A 15,111-nucleotide genomic window follows, 5' to 3' on the forward strand; every position below is an offset into this window, starting at 1 on the left:
CTGCGCCATGGCCACAGAATAATTATGTGTTTGTGTGTGTGTGTGTGTGAGAATGTGTGTTTAAGAATGAGACTATGGGCTCTAGCCTACACGGCAGGGATAGCGCTGGTTATAAAGGGGATGACAGGAGCAAATATGATTGGCTACGATTCATCAGCCCTTAACCAGCCCCGAACACACCCACACGTGATTAATATAAGTAATATCATCCCTAATCGCAACCTATTTGTAAACTGTGGGTGCACCAGGTGCCCATGACCATGAAAACACTAGTGTGTGCCGCCACCCCCCTCTGCACACTGTGCATGACACACTGAGCATTGTACTCTAATGTATGTTAGACTGCGTTTGCCTTGGTGTAAGTATGTTATTTGAATGTCAGTCCATCTGTGCAAACAGAGGACAAACTGGTGCATAGCACACGTCTTGACAGATACACTTGCAAGATACATAACTGGTTTTCCCTTCTGTAAAACACCACTGGCCCAACTCCCAGTCTGCAGAGTGACCCGCTTTTCCCCCATTTCCAGCTCATCGAGCAACAGCCAAGAACAAGGACAAGATTGCAGGGAGGAAAAACAGATCATGTTTGACATCTCTAGACACGTAACACAGAAAATATACATAAATAAAAGATGAAACATTTTTACTTTTTTGGCAGCTTTGGCGTTGAGTTAAAAATACTCCTGGCTGCACTTTGGACCAGATTTTAACTGAATCTTAAAATATGCGACGACCCAGGTGGCTGGGTAGAAAACTTCTGCGCTTGCTTTGCGTGCCTCATACTCTGTATAAGCCACATATCCCCAGTTTTGACATTTTTTTAAGTATTCTTTTAGATCTAAACTTAGGATTGATCTTCACCCCAGGGTGTGAAAGAAAACTTCTGTCAAAACGCGTTGTGCAACGCAGTTATTACTGAAACAAGAGGTGCCTTAATACTACATTTCTAGAACTATTATCACATGGGACCTTAAACTTTTCAAGTGATTTCTCCTCTCTTGTCTCACCTCCGACGTCACAATTTTCCGTCTTCTGTGTTCCTCTGCTCACCTCTGCTGTTCCTGCCTCCTTTAAGATCGTCGCCCTTTGTTACAGTAGTCGCGTTTTGCAGGCGTTTCGCTGTACAATTATGTTATTCAGTGCTTTGTGCACTTCAAAGGACTTATGACTTCATACACGCCTTCTAAAACTGAACTAGCCTCAGTCGAGCAGATAGGAAAATACAAGTTCTGCAGATCACACTATTTGTATTCTGTATTAATCAAAGAGAGCACATGCAGGAAACAAATAGCAGGAAATGAGCACTCTGTACTGAGCACACTGGATTCCCTAATGATCATTTAACCTACTGCAAAACAATTTGCTTCATCATCTCCGCAGCCAACAGCCAGTAGTGATTGGAAATTTACATGAGAGCAGTTTACTCATGTCAAATTATTTCTGGGTAATGAAGTCCTTCAAAATAAAAGAAAGGCAGTTATGTTCTTGCGTTAGCATCTGCTAACCCTGCATTGTGCAGCTTCAAATGTAGACTACTTGGTTTAAGGCTTTTGCCCGCAGTGAGTGACAGGAAACTAAAGTGCAAATTGTTTCCACATTTCCACCCCCCACCACAAACTTACCTGCAGCGCACTGCTCCTCATCCGCCCCGTTGTCACAGTCCCTCTCTCCGTCGCATCGCCATGACAACGAAACACATTTGCTGGCAGCCCCTCCGCAATCAAACTTCTCCGGTGGACAGGTCTGTCGGCCTGTTGTGAGGGGGCGGAGGGTGAATGAGATGAGAAAGTTTGGGGGGAAATGGATGGAGGAGAAGGGGGGCAAAGAGGGATCGAGGGCGAAGACAGGGAGAGTAAAATGAGAGGCGAGGCAGGGAGGGAGGAGGCAAAAGAGAGAGAAGGGACAGCCAGTCAATGAAACAGTTTGATAACTTAGTTATCTTGTTGCTCAAATCGATTCCCCCTCAAAGGCCTGCAATTAAACTCGACACACAGCGACAGAGGAACAAAGAAGCAGCAACACTGTCAGGCCCACACAAAGCCAGGAAAATGCAGAGTATACAAACCAAAAAAGACATGAAACAAACAAAAACTGTGTGTATTGAGATATCTGAGCTAATAGCTCTGTGTATACTGCGGCTGCTTATCTTCATTATGGATAAATCCACCAATTATTATTTTGATTCACTTCTTAAGTGATAAAATAATCAAATGTGATTAAAGTTAGTGGAAAAAATGTACGTCTCAAAAGTTGGGAACAGCGAATGTTTGGCACTTTTGTTTGACTAAATGACACAATTAATTGGTTATTAAAATGGATCCACACACAGCAAACGTAAGCCTGAAATACAAACAGACAGTTCATCTATACAGCGCTGCGTTTTCTTTCATATGTGAAGCCTTATTCAATAAAAACGTGTTTTTGTGTGTGAATGAAGTGAGAAAGCACACGTTACAGTTTGTCAAACACACACACACACACACACACACTGTGTGTGAGTGAGAAAGTGGTCCCTCTTGGTAAAAGCCCATTACAGTAGAGAAGGCTACATGTGTAACCCGTGGGGTTGGTATAGGGAAGAAAAATACTGCCGTCCAATACATCAAATTTACACTCAGTCCCCACAGCAAATCCCTGTCCCTTCTTCCTGCAACCCGCAACACTCCCTCACCCCCCTCCCCCCCCACAAGCTCTCTCACACATACACACACTCTATAACACCATAGGGACTCTAGTCCCAGATTACATTACAGTGTCAAACTCAACCCTATCAATTATACAAATTTGACCACCAGAATGCTTCTTGGCAACCAGCCTGAGTGTGTGTGTGTGTGTGTGTGTGGCAGTCACAGATCAATAGAACCTATGGGATTCGCCCATTTCAGTCTCATTCTCTATTTTCTTCTTGTCGTGTTTCTTTCTTCTCCTTTTTATTTTCAACAGTGCTGAATACATTCAAACACTGCCCCTCATGGAGCCTGGGAGCCTTGCCGATTGTTGGCAGGAAGGATTTTCTCCAACTGTGCAGTCTACGTTGCCAGGTTCCACGCTATTGAAAAAGTGGCTGCCTGCATTTTATTTTTCTATGGACCTGTACAGGTTTGGGGTTTGGATTCCTCTCTTCTCCTGTCTTTTGCTGGTGCTGACCTTTTGGTTGACCACTCACCCCTGTCAATATACCTCCTCCTGAATATTAGGCTCTTGTGTGAGCATCTATTCAAAGTGTCTCCCCTAAATGATGTTTCCCCTGGCCTTTAAAGAATAAAAGCCCCCTGCAAAACGCCCTCTAAGAGAGTGAAGCAGCTGATGCAGCTCTTCTGGTTAATACCATGCTGTGAATATGAATATCAATGGGAGGAGGGTGTAGGTGTGTTAAAGTGGGCAAGGAGGCCAGCGAGTTGCTCGACATCTGGCTTACTGTTCAATCAATTCAAGTGTGTGTTGGTGTGTGTCACTGCACTACATACAGTGGAAACTACTGGTCTCGTGTTTCTCATTATCTGCCTGCTCTAAAGTGTGTATGTGTGTGCTTGTGTGGATCAGAGCTGCTGTCGGAGACTTTCTCACTCTCATATGAGTCCACACACAGAAATACCCCCCCCCCCCCGGGGGTCCAGTCCACTAAGTGTCTGATTGACAGCTGGGTTAAAAGGATGTAATTTGTCTGACTGACCATTTCAGGCCCTAGGACTCGAGAAAGGCGGAGTCAAGGATCAGCTGCCAATCAAATGACAGAATACAGACGAGCATGAACAACAGAGAGCTCCACTGACATTGATTATGACAAAATCAATTAGATTATTTTCATCCCAAGGGTAATAATGTTCACTAAATGAAAAGGACAATTCCAATTTCCCATTATTACATGTTTAAGTAATAATTTGTGACTATTAAACTGCTCTGCTCTCCATTGGCCTTTGATATAATACAATAGCAGCTCCATCCATACATTCATTCAGTCAGCCGGGAGTATTGCAGACCATTCACAGAGAAAATTGGTACGTGCAAACTAGGAGATGTGTTTCACATTGCCTGCAGAACCAACGAGCAGTTTGTTGGAATAAACAGAAGTGGTAGCACGTGAAGGTAATTAGCATCAGCAACAACAGCCAGCAAGTCTGCACAGACAGAAGAAAAAGACGCCGACTATGGGGAGAAAATCTAATTCGTCTGTGCTTCACCATAAACGCATAAACTCACTGAAAACCACAGTCAAGCACATCTGACCACCACAGTGATGACTAAAACAAGCAAGGCACCAGTCTGTCAAGACCAGTCAAGCATTTCTTTTTATCAAGGTTGTTGCGGTCTGACTTTGCCAATCCAGACGGCGATGGTGTTGATAATGAAGTTTTAAGACTTGGAGACTTTTGAAAGTCAGTGCTCGGATTTGCCCTCTCTCTTTTGCTGACAGGTGTATCCAGCGGCAGAGCAGGAGCATTGACGGCCTTATCGACAGCGAGCTGGGTCTGTGCCTGCAGAGATGCCGACTATGATCATACTCCTGGCCGAGCGCCGTATCGACTGCACCTCGCAGGAAACTATGGAAAGGTTGCATCTTTATAAAACATACAGACACAGCAACATACTAAAACGACGATGGCGCGACGTTTTCACATGCATATAGATTGCATATTGTAAACGGTATACACATGTTCATGGAGGCAGGCACATACACCACCTCCACTTGTATACACACAAAGACACTGACATAAATACACAAACATAAGTAACCAGAACTACCTACAGCTATAAATCCTTTCCTCAGCTGCCAGTCAAAGGCATTTAACTGAATTCACTATTATTCAGGCTTTGTGTTTAGAATGAATATTTCATGGGCTATGAAACTTCCTGGGGCACAGAGACAAACGCTGGGCTGTTAGAATGCTTATTGCCACGGCAATGCCGATGGATTTGCGGGGACGTAGCGGTGTCAATCTCCGCCTCAGCTCGTGCTCCGTAAGCGCGATGGAGCGCGAGTTACATCAGTTTTGTACGAATAACGTGGGTTACTAACTTTTAATTTGCACTATCCAGTTGTTGGAACGTCACAACATGCGGCCCACATCATGTGACCCGGGAGATGGTGAAAATAAATTGCACTTAGTTATGTTGTAGGCTATTCCGATATCAACGTAGCGTCTAATAGATGCCCAGCTGAAACGGGCTTACAAGGCAGACTTTCAATTTCCATGTAGGTGTGAGAGCAAACATACAAATTACAGGAAAACATGAATAGTATGTTGTGTATGCCTGCATCGAATAAAATGATCTCATATTGTATACACGTATTATTCAGTCGCCTCATTTTCCAAGCTTTAGAAATAAAACTAGCCCATGCTTTGCCACCCAGTCCAACTCCTCATTTTCGTCAAACCACAATAATTCAGGATTTTTGCAGGTCATCATGTACCCTCCATCTGAGTAGCTTATTGTTGTCAATATATTTTAGCACTGTTTAGTTGTGCATAATGTTATAATGGTCAAATGAAAATTTATAAACAGTCAGAGGACGGTAAAGGACAGTAAAAGGAAAATATGCAGTGGAATCCAGTTGCGGTTGCAGTTGTGCCAACAGAAAGCTAAACAGATAAACAAACACAACTGGCCTGGATTCCCTCAACTTACATTTATGTGACACATACAGGCATATGAACCTCATGATCCATATGAGCCCAGTGCCCTTTTATTTATGCTGCAACCTACTCATACATGTATTTCACAGTCGCCCTGGGTGAGCAGCAATTTGCCTGTCAGCGTGTGACGCTGTTTTCTCAGTACGACACTGCATTAGAAAGTGACAGGGGATAAGATGGGATACACACATTATTTTCATGGGATTTTAGTTCTGTTAAATAGCGCGGAATTTAGCTAAGCAGAGAACAAATATTTGGGGAATCAGGTTTCTCCACATACATGTGGCATGGCGGCTCTGATGGATCAAGATGGAGAGGAGTAGTGCTGTGAAAAGACACAAGGAATCATCATTATAACATGGGGAACAGGGAATGCTCTGCCAATGCAATGCTCCATTACCCTACTAATGACTTTATGTTCGTGTTGAACACATTAAACCCCACTAAAGTGATTGTTTTCTGCTTTTGATACAGCGTCTGACCGTGAGCAATAGCTGAATGTTGCAAACCAGATTCACAAAACTTACATTTGTTGAGCAACCTCGAGTTCTTATGCAAACTGCACCAATAGAAGTTCATGTTGTGTACGTGAACTGGCACAAGCTGAATTTGCCTTGGCTACAGGAAAGATAATGTGGGTAAAAATAATAAGGTTTATGTAGTTGAGGACTTGGTCAGCTTATTGACATAGACGGGCTGTCCCTGTGCATACATAAAGTAAATCTTTAGAGCTAACTTTATGGTTTCATTGAATTTTATTTTGAGAAAAAAAACAAACTGTCCTTCAAAATAAGTCTTTTTTTCCCCCCTAAAATTCTTGTTCTTAGTAAGTTGGAAATTGTGCAGTGGATTTTAAATTAAGGCTTTGCTGGTCCTGGGGTCAGAAAACTCATTTGGCACATAGGGGACGACGTGGTCTTTCAGTTCAAACAAGTCCACAACCACAAGTGGTTCAGACTTGTTATTCTCCTCACATGGCCTGCCTAAGTGTCTATTATGAGCAGGGTATAAGGGTGGACTGAGCAAGGCGCAGTATGCTAATGAACTTTTGATTAACTACCTTCTTAATTTCCCTTCACAAGGAGGGAGGGGATTGGAGCATTGTTGCACGGCACCACGTCCACTCTCTAGCTGCCTGCCTAGCATCAAAGCTAGCCTCTCAGGTGATTGATTCAGACGGCCCGTAGCCCCGTCGGCTAATGCTACCATAATTTATTTATCATGAGGTGTGTGTACGAGGCTGGGGAGTCATCCTCAAGTCACTGTCTGTCACAGTGAGACAGCGCGTCAAAACAAAGGCTCATGGGAGGAGCGTATGTGAAGGGGGGGAGGAATGGAAGCTTACGGATAATTTACCCTGCACAAGGGATTATAGTTGCATGAATTTGAAATGCTTAAAGGTATACTGAATTCCTCTGCACACCAGGCAGAGCACCACTGTTTGATTAAGTACCAGGCTCTGACATCTTTTTATGCAAAAACCCAGGAAACATGTCACATCACATCCGTGGAATATCATGAATGCCCAAATACTCTGCACTGCTGTGAATATCAATTGGCTTCACATGGACGCCAAAGCAAGAACGCATACCATATTGAAGGCAGTTGTAGTTGTATTTTTTCCACTTATTAACTATCAACTTGTGAGAATCTCTACAAACTTGGTAGGGGCACCATCGTGATTACCATGAGTACCAGACATGACCACAAGAAATGAGAACACATGAGAACTTATTTCCTGCATGTGTTTTGACACATCATCAATTAAGTCTGAACTAACAGGGGGTCCATAACAGCTGATGGTCTGTGAAATAGGATAATTAAACTCAAGCTTCAGCCATGAGGTTGCACCATAAATTGGTGAGTGCCTGCTTGAGAACAGTAAACTTTTATCGCTTGGCTACTCTGCAGTAAAAACCGGGCCAAGGCCTCCCTCGAATCAATACACACCACCGTGTGCAGGGCCATCCTGGTGACTCAGTCTGCTTATATAGAGGCCATATAAGATTTCAGCCATTTCACTTTACACAATTTCATATATGCCAGGCAACTAACATTGACATGTCTTAAACCCATGTCTTTATTGTCAGTTGCCTGGATTAACCTGGATTCATGGACAATAAATGAAACAAAGAAAAAGATGCACAGGGGGGTGGAGATGGACGGGTAAGGGGGAGGGAATAAGGCAGAGCAGAAAAAGGAAATAGAGTGAGATGCAAGGGAGGAGGGGGTGGGGCGGGGGTCAGATATTGGTCACAGAGAGGAGAATATCAATGCGGGGACAAACTGGGATTGATGCAATTAGAGGAAGATACGGCGGAGGCACAGAGGTATTGGGTTGGAATCTGATCAAATTGGGGCTTCTTGTGACCCGAGGGCCTACAAACGCACACACAACAGACATCCAATTCTCCTCTGGTCCCTCACTTATTCAGCTACTAAACATTTATATAAAAATCAACACCAAGTAACGCGTGCACAGGCACATTAATACACAAACAAAAACACACGAAACATGAAATGATGCACTGCAAGCCTCCCCAGGTTACGCTGTAATCCATTTAGAGATGTGGGCTGGATCGCATCTCAGCACAGCAGAGATTTGGAGAATGAAGATATTGTTCTAATTTCAGTGTCTGCATTTTCATAGTTGCATAGTTAAATCTTTAAATCTCAGGAATGCAGTATGAAAGTAATGCTGTTCTTTTGGAGCTGTAACCTTTATAAATGGAGAAGAAAAGACTGGGGAAGACAAAGGACAGGAGGCTGGGGAGCCTTAAGCTCACAGAGCGCTCATGTGCATCAATGACTCATACAAGAGATGTATGGATCAGCCAGTTATTCGGCGTGTAGTCTGGTGGTTTGATCGGTTCATATCGCTGTGGTGACGCTCATTAACCTCGTTCCAAGCAGTGCTCTTATTTTCACGGGCTTGTTAAGGTATGTTTAGGGGGCATAATGGTACGTAAGTATGTGTGTGTGTGTGTGTGTGTGTGTGTGTGTGTGTGTGTGTGTGTGTGCCCACTGGGAACACACACCTTCCCAGGGTGAAGACTCCAAGGACAAGACATCATGAAATGCAGTTACCTTCTGTTTATTTCTTTTCCTGACCCCCACCAGCTGATTTTACAGTGAGTTTACAGAGTAATTTAAAAAAAACAAAAAAACAAACGTTTTTTTTCTGAATTGTTTGTGAATAGTTCATGTACACATAAGAGCTGAAACAATAAGTCGATTAAATGATATATAATCAACTACTTTGATAACAAGTAAAGTAAAAGTAGTGAAAAAAGGCCAAACATTCTCTGGTTCCAGCTTCTCAGATGATGCTTTTCTTTGTCATATATTGTTGTAAACTGAATATGTTTGGGTTTTGTACTTTTTGTCAAACAAAACAAGATATTTAACTCTGAGAAGTTGCAATGGGCATTTTTCACTATTTCTTTTAAGACAGTTCATAGAACAAATGATTGAATCAATTAAAAACAAAAGAGTCGGATTAATGATGATGAAAATAAAAGCCTGTTCTTGTGTTCGTACTGTGCAGATATACGGTTTGATATAACAGTACTGAGTGTCCACTGTAGTTTGAAAAATAAAGCCGTCACTGTCCTGCACCGTCACGGTTTTTAAAATGGCAGATTTTTCTCCCTGAACCTAAATGCATCATTGGACACAATGCTTGCTTCAGAAGAAGGGTTAGTGTGAGCCGGCAAGTGAAGAAAGTGGATGAAACGAAAAGCTGATGGACCCACATGAAATGTAAATCGAGCCTCACAGGTCAACGACGATTCTTCAAATCCATCTGCAAAACAACACATCACTCGCGATGTGCAGGGGGGGAAAACAAATGCTTCATCCAGCATGCAAGCACTTCATGGGCAAAACTACTTCATGTGAGTTATTTTGGAGACGGAGTAAGTGTGTGTGTGTGTGTGTGTGTGTGCATGTAGGAATGTACAGCAGGCATAATTAGCGTATGCATGAGATAAAGTGCATATGCGTACGTACTGTAAGTGTAAGGATGGTTACATGCATTTGTGAATGCATGACTGAGTGTGTTGTTTGTAAGCATTGGCACATAATATATGTGTGAATGCATGAGTGTATGTATTTTGCATATCCTCGCACTGCACACCGAGCACTGGGGCATGATGTTTCTCGGCCATGGGAAATTGAGGAAGGCTACAGAAAGACACCAGACCAGAGAGTGGTTGACAACATGTGACCAATGTCATGATTTAGTGCTTCAGTTTTCACCCCAACTTTACCGTAGTGAATGTCACTGACTGGTTGTGACATTTACAGTAACTCCACCTCCTTTGAGTTGATGTTCTCATTTGCGCCGCAAGATGGACGGCTCGTGAAGCCAGCATCGTGTGCAAATAACCCCTCCAGGATTTCATTGGATTAATGAGTGCAGTTGCTAATTTACTATATGACCTATTCAAACAGGTTTTAAATATTCAGGGATGTCACCAAAGAAAGGGGAGGTTATAAAAATGTCCCCTTTCACACTTTCTGTCTACTTCTATTTGACAGTTTGGTTTAGTTGGTCGACCCCCTGGCACTGAATGTACGCCCCCCCCCGTCCTTCAGATGTGAAATCCAATTTACAGAAAGGGCGTATGTGGTTAATATCAGATTACATTTTAAATGAAGGTTAGCGTTGATTAGTGGCTTTCACTGGAACGCTGATCTCCTATTATTGCAAGCCTGAAGTGGTGTGTGTGTGTGGGGGGGGGGGCTATGCTGGAGAGAGAAAGATCAAAGTCAAGAGAAAGGAGAGGGAAAAAATGATCAGGGAGAGCAGGTGCAAAGAAAGGAGAAAGCAGCGGGACGACAACAAAACGAGGAGAGAGGAAAATAAAGCCATGCAGCGGAGAAACACTGGAAATAAAAAAACCCCACAGGAAACTGAGAGAGAGTCAGAAGTCCAAAGTTTAAAGAAGATTTGCACAGATGGAAGACAGAAATCATGTTGCCATTAAAACGTAAGTTAAGAAACCCTGGCAAAGAAAACAAGAAACACCCCCCCGCCCCCCACCTTAATAGATCCACTATTTTGCCATCATTTATAGCAATGAAAATATTCATAAAAAAAGAGAGGTTATGTGGCTGAGATTTCTCAAGTGTCTCTTAGCTGGTACAATTCTGAAGTAGATGCTGCTGCAAAGTTAAACTGGAGTGGATGCTCTCTCTCTCTCTCTCTCTCTCTCTCTCTCTCTCTCTCTCTCTCTCTCTGTGTGTGTGTGTGTGTGTGTGTGTGTGTGTGTGTGTGTGTGTGTGTGTGAAAGAGAAGAAGGGGCTTGTTAAATGTGGAACCATTAGCAGGGTCTAGACTGAGGGTCTGTCAGGGGGGGGAAGAAATACAGCGCGACACCAGCGCTCTCATAGGAAATTGCCACTTTCTTCCAGCAGGCCCCTCGTAATGGTTGTTCAGTAGACGACACATTGGGCATTAAAAATGCCGCCGGTGGCTAGTGCCACATCTCAACTAATGAGTGGCTGCAGGAGAGGGAGGGAGGCAGACGAAAGGAAGGAGAGAGGGAGAAGGAGAGCCAGGGCCTCTGTTTTCAGATGCACAGTGTGTGGGGCTGAACTTGACTGACGAAGCTTATTTCCTCCGTGGCAGTTTATTCAAAAGCTGGGTCGGGGCACAAAGGCAGGGGTGTGAAGATTAAAACAGGCAGCCGAATTATGTGGAGAGCGTGGTTAACTTGGGAAGGCCTCTGAATGGACATTTCTAATATTATAAGACAAGCTACTGGCTGCGTGAACTTGCCTTTCAAAGTCACTGCAATGTCACGTGGGCTCAGAAATTACAAATGACACGCGTTAGCAAGTGCAGTGGCCCCCCCAAAAACATCAGAATCTTGATTCAGGCTGGCAAAACAATTTCCTGCACAATTAATACACGTCTCAGGAAAACGTGGAAACCTACAGAGAATGTAGTCTTTACAAACATGACCAAAACACTAGGAAAAGCAATCCCACCAGGCTGTCCCAGCTCCACAATACGCCCTCTGAGAGCAAAAAAAACATATTGACCACCAATCAATCGGAAACCAGCCAAGAGCAAGGGTCACTAATTGAACGGAAGAATGGAATTGACGAAAAAAAAAAAAAATCACAAGGTGGCTGCTGCTGCTGCGTAGGTGGTTCTCTCTGTTTGATTGCCGCGTACGCCGTAAACAGGGAAAACAAGTTTGCTGTCAACAGCTGTTTCAACTCCACGCACCCACAACACAGGAGCCCGAAATGTTCTCTGATACGGGAAAACATGGGCTCAGACTGGTTTCCCTCATGTTGAATTAATCCAGCAGCACGCTGCTAAAAATCTGCGTTGGATGACATTTGAACTTGATCGATAAGAAAAATGACATTTGAGAGATATGAGGCTGTTATAAGCTGTAACTCCAAATTAACTGTTTACATTCCAGGAACCAAGGCAATACTAAATTATACATTTCCTTATCTTAAAAAAAACAACAACATAAAAAGCTCTTTTCTCTGTGTAACTTATAGGAGTTATATCGACCACAGTTTTCTCATACATTGGGTATTTCTTACAGGGCTTTCTGGGTGTTTTTATTGCACAATGCAGCTAAAATGCAACGTGTGTTTTGATGTCGAGGGTATTTCTTGTTGTGCATGTTGTGGTTGGGTTGCTCTTCTGTATCTCCCTTAAGGAATCAATACACTTTAACTTATTGCTGATAAAAAATCAAGGTAAAGACATTTGTGGTTAATGCCGATGCCACAAGATACAGCAAGATAAGCAGAACAATGCACATGAGGGCCTGAGATGATGGGCTCACAATATGAGGAGAGAGAGAGAGAGAGAGAGAGAGAGAGAGAGAGAGAGAGAGAGAGAGAGAGAATAAAGACAGAGAGATGACCTTTAATGTTGTTGTTTTTTTTCCCCAACTTCGAAGGGGACGTTAAACTCACTGTCAGTATTGTATGTTCAATTATGCATGAGCCAGATATCACAAGCAAAAACACACACACACACACACACACACACACACAAGACTATGCGTCTGGAGACTAACTACGAAGAATTGGGATGCCTCTGTAGACTGTCCTCACCAGAAAAAACAAAAAGACATCATTGGTTGTGCTGCTTACAACTGAATATGTTCACCAGCTGCTGTCCTCTCTCAGCGGCAAAGTAGTAGTAGTAGTTTGTCAGGTAAACAAGTAGTTTTAATGTCTAAAATTAGCCAATTCTTGACCGCAGAATGTCCATTAATGCCGTCACAGTAATGCTCAGCCAGCTGACAATCGAGGGAAAAACTTTTTGGCTATTTAGTTGATTTTGGACTTATTATTATTGAATTTTTTTATGAATAAGACTTATAAGTCTACATCCACTGACGGCAGTCGCTCTTGAAACTGAAACTTTTGAGCACTCCACTACCGAATGCATAAAAAGAAGGTGAATGACACTGAGAAAGGTCGGTTATGTGTGTTTGTGTTTGTGTAGTCGCGCTTGTGTGTGTGAGACGTGAGCAATGAAAATTCAGCTCAAGGCAACAAACGCTCTCTATTAAAAAAACATGTAGCGGGACACTGGAGACGAATTAGACAACTCTAACTCTGAGGTAGCTCTGAACTCTGAAGATTAGAGTGACCTCAGAATGCTCACTCATACACTCCAGTCACACACACACACACACACACACACACACACACACACACACACACACACACACACACACACACACACAGGCGTGTTTCCATCACTTCAGGACATTATATTGACTTACACTCGTTTCCTGGAGACTTGCTCAACCTTAAGCCTTACCCTAAACCTAACCTCACCCTAACCTTGAACCAAGTTATGTCCCCACGACATGAGTAATACACGCTCACAAACATACACGCCCTCACCCACACACATTCGTAACTATATAGTGCGTCTCTTTTGGAACGTTTTCAATGTGTTTGTATTACTACATGTGTGCCTTTTGACGGCCGGGTCACTGACTGACTTTCGGCTTGATTGAATGAGAGACACGGGTAAAGAGAGAGAGTGCGCGGGATAGAGAGAGAGAGAGAGAGGGAGAGAGAGGGAGGGGCCACCTGGGAAATCACGCCTGCCGCTGCCTCAAGCATGAAATTGAAGCCGTCCGACAATGCAACTCAGTGGATCCTTCCCGTTCATATTCCGAAATAATGAACTAGCACAACCTCTTGCCTCCATACTATAATATGCTGACCTGCCTACTGTCTCAGCAGACACAGACACGGAAAAACCCACCTCAGTGCACAGGAGCAGGTGGAACTGATGACAGCAGGGACAGCGAGAGATGGAGGGGGCGGGGGGGCACAAGTTCAAGTTTCACCTTTGGCTGTCACCAAAAGGACAGCTGGCTTCACGATGTGGCGTTAGACTGATATCTTGGGCCAGTGCTGGATAATTATACATCGCATCAGATTGGTCTTTGATGAAATTAATCCATTTCACACAATTTCAAATTCTCCACTTTTTCATATGAATGCACACATCTGTATAGGAGTTACTTTACCGTTCAACGGGTGCAATAGGTCATCTTGCCATGAAGAGCTGCTCACCACCAATCATAGACGGTATAAAAAAAGATAATTAGAATTAAAATGTTCACTGAGGTAATAAAGCTGAGAAGTAGCGTCGTTTTCTCATTGACTTCTATACTATCTGACTTCTTTTTGCAACCAGTGGAGTTGCCGTCTGCTGGCCATTAGAAAGAATGCAGGTTTAAGGCACTTTCGCATTGGCTTAACTTTTCACAACTGGAGGTTGGTGCTTGCCACCAATAAATAAATGGAAAACTGAGTGATAGTCTGGTTTTCAGACACTTTTATAATGAAACATTTTGTTGTAAATTCTTCAAAATAAAATAACAGATAATTAATAGCTAATAACCGCAACACAACAAGTCTACAGTGCAAACGGATTTGTGAGGCTGCACTTGAGTGGTGATTTGAGCTAAATGCTAAAATTGGCATGCTAAAAATATTCTCAGAGACTATGCTAACATGTATAATCTCTCCAACACCATCTCCGTTTTAGCATGTTAGCACGCCAACATCCTATAGTTTATAAACCGAAGAGGCCACACCGCTAGCAGGGCTAGAAATAGCAGTATCGCTGCTAGCCTTGCATCCAAACTGAATTTCCCAGCAGGTGTTATAACGTAATAAAACATGACTGCAGGCACAACATACAACAGCAAGCTGTTTTGAGAGTGTTGAGTTACAGCGTGTAATCAAAGAACAATCATTGTCATCGGCAGTATCCTCATTACCAATCATGATCCTCCTGATATAAACATTCAGGAAGCTCGAGAATAAAGAAGGTACAATACCTGTTCGACTAAGCAGCACCGAGGCTAGTAGCAGGTGTCCGCCAGCTCTCAATATCTCCGCTACAGTTTTCTCTTCAGTAGTGCTTCAATTACCGTATGAGAAAGAAATTGAAGAA

At 43.1% G+C, this 15,111-nt stretch overlaps 1 protein-coding gene across 1 annotated transcript in view; it reads right to left on the minus strand.

The window, feature by feature from the left end:
* The window catches only part of lrp8 (low density lipoprotein receptor-related protein 8, apolipoprotein e receptor), a 151,852-nt gene that overhangs the window by 54,402 nt on the left and 82,339 nt on the right, over positions 1–15,111 (minus strand). The window contains exon 4 of the mRNA XM_070909505.1: positions 1,626–1,754. Within this exon, the coding sequence (XP_070765606.1) occupies positions 1,626–1,754 (129 nt within the window). The remainder of the gene's footprint in view (positions 1–1,625; positions 1,755–15,111) is intronic.

The sequence above is a fragment of the Enoplosus armatus genome, chromosome 7, assembly GCF_043641665.1.
Source record: "Enoplosus armatus isolate fEnoArm2 chromosome 7, fEnoArm2.hap1, whole genome shotgun sequence".
Taxonomy (NCBI): Eukaryota; Metazoa; Chordata; class Actinopteri; order Centrarchiformes; family Enoplosidae; genus Enoplosus; species Enoplosus armatus.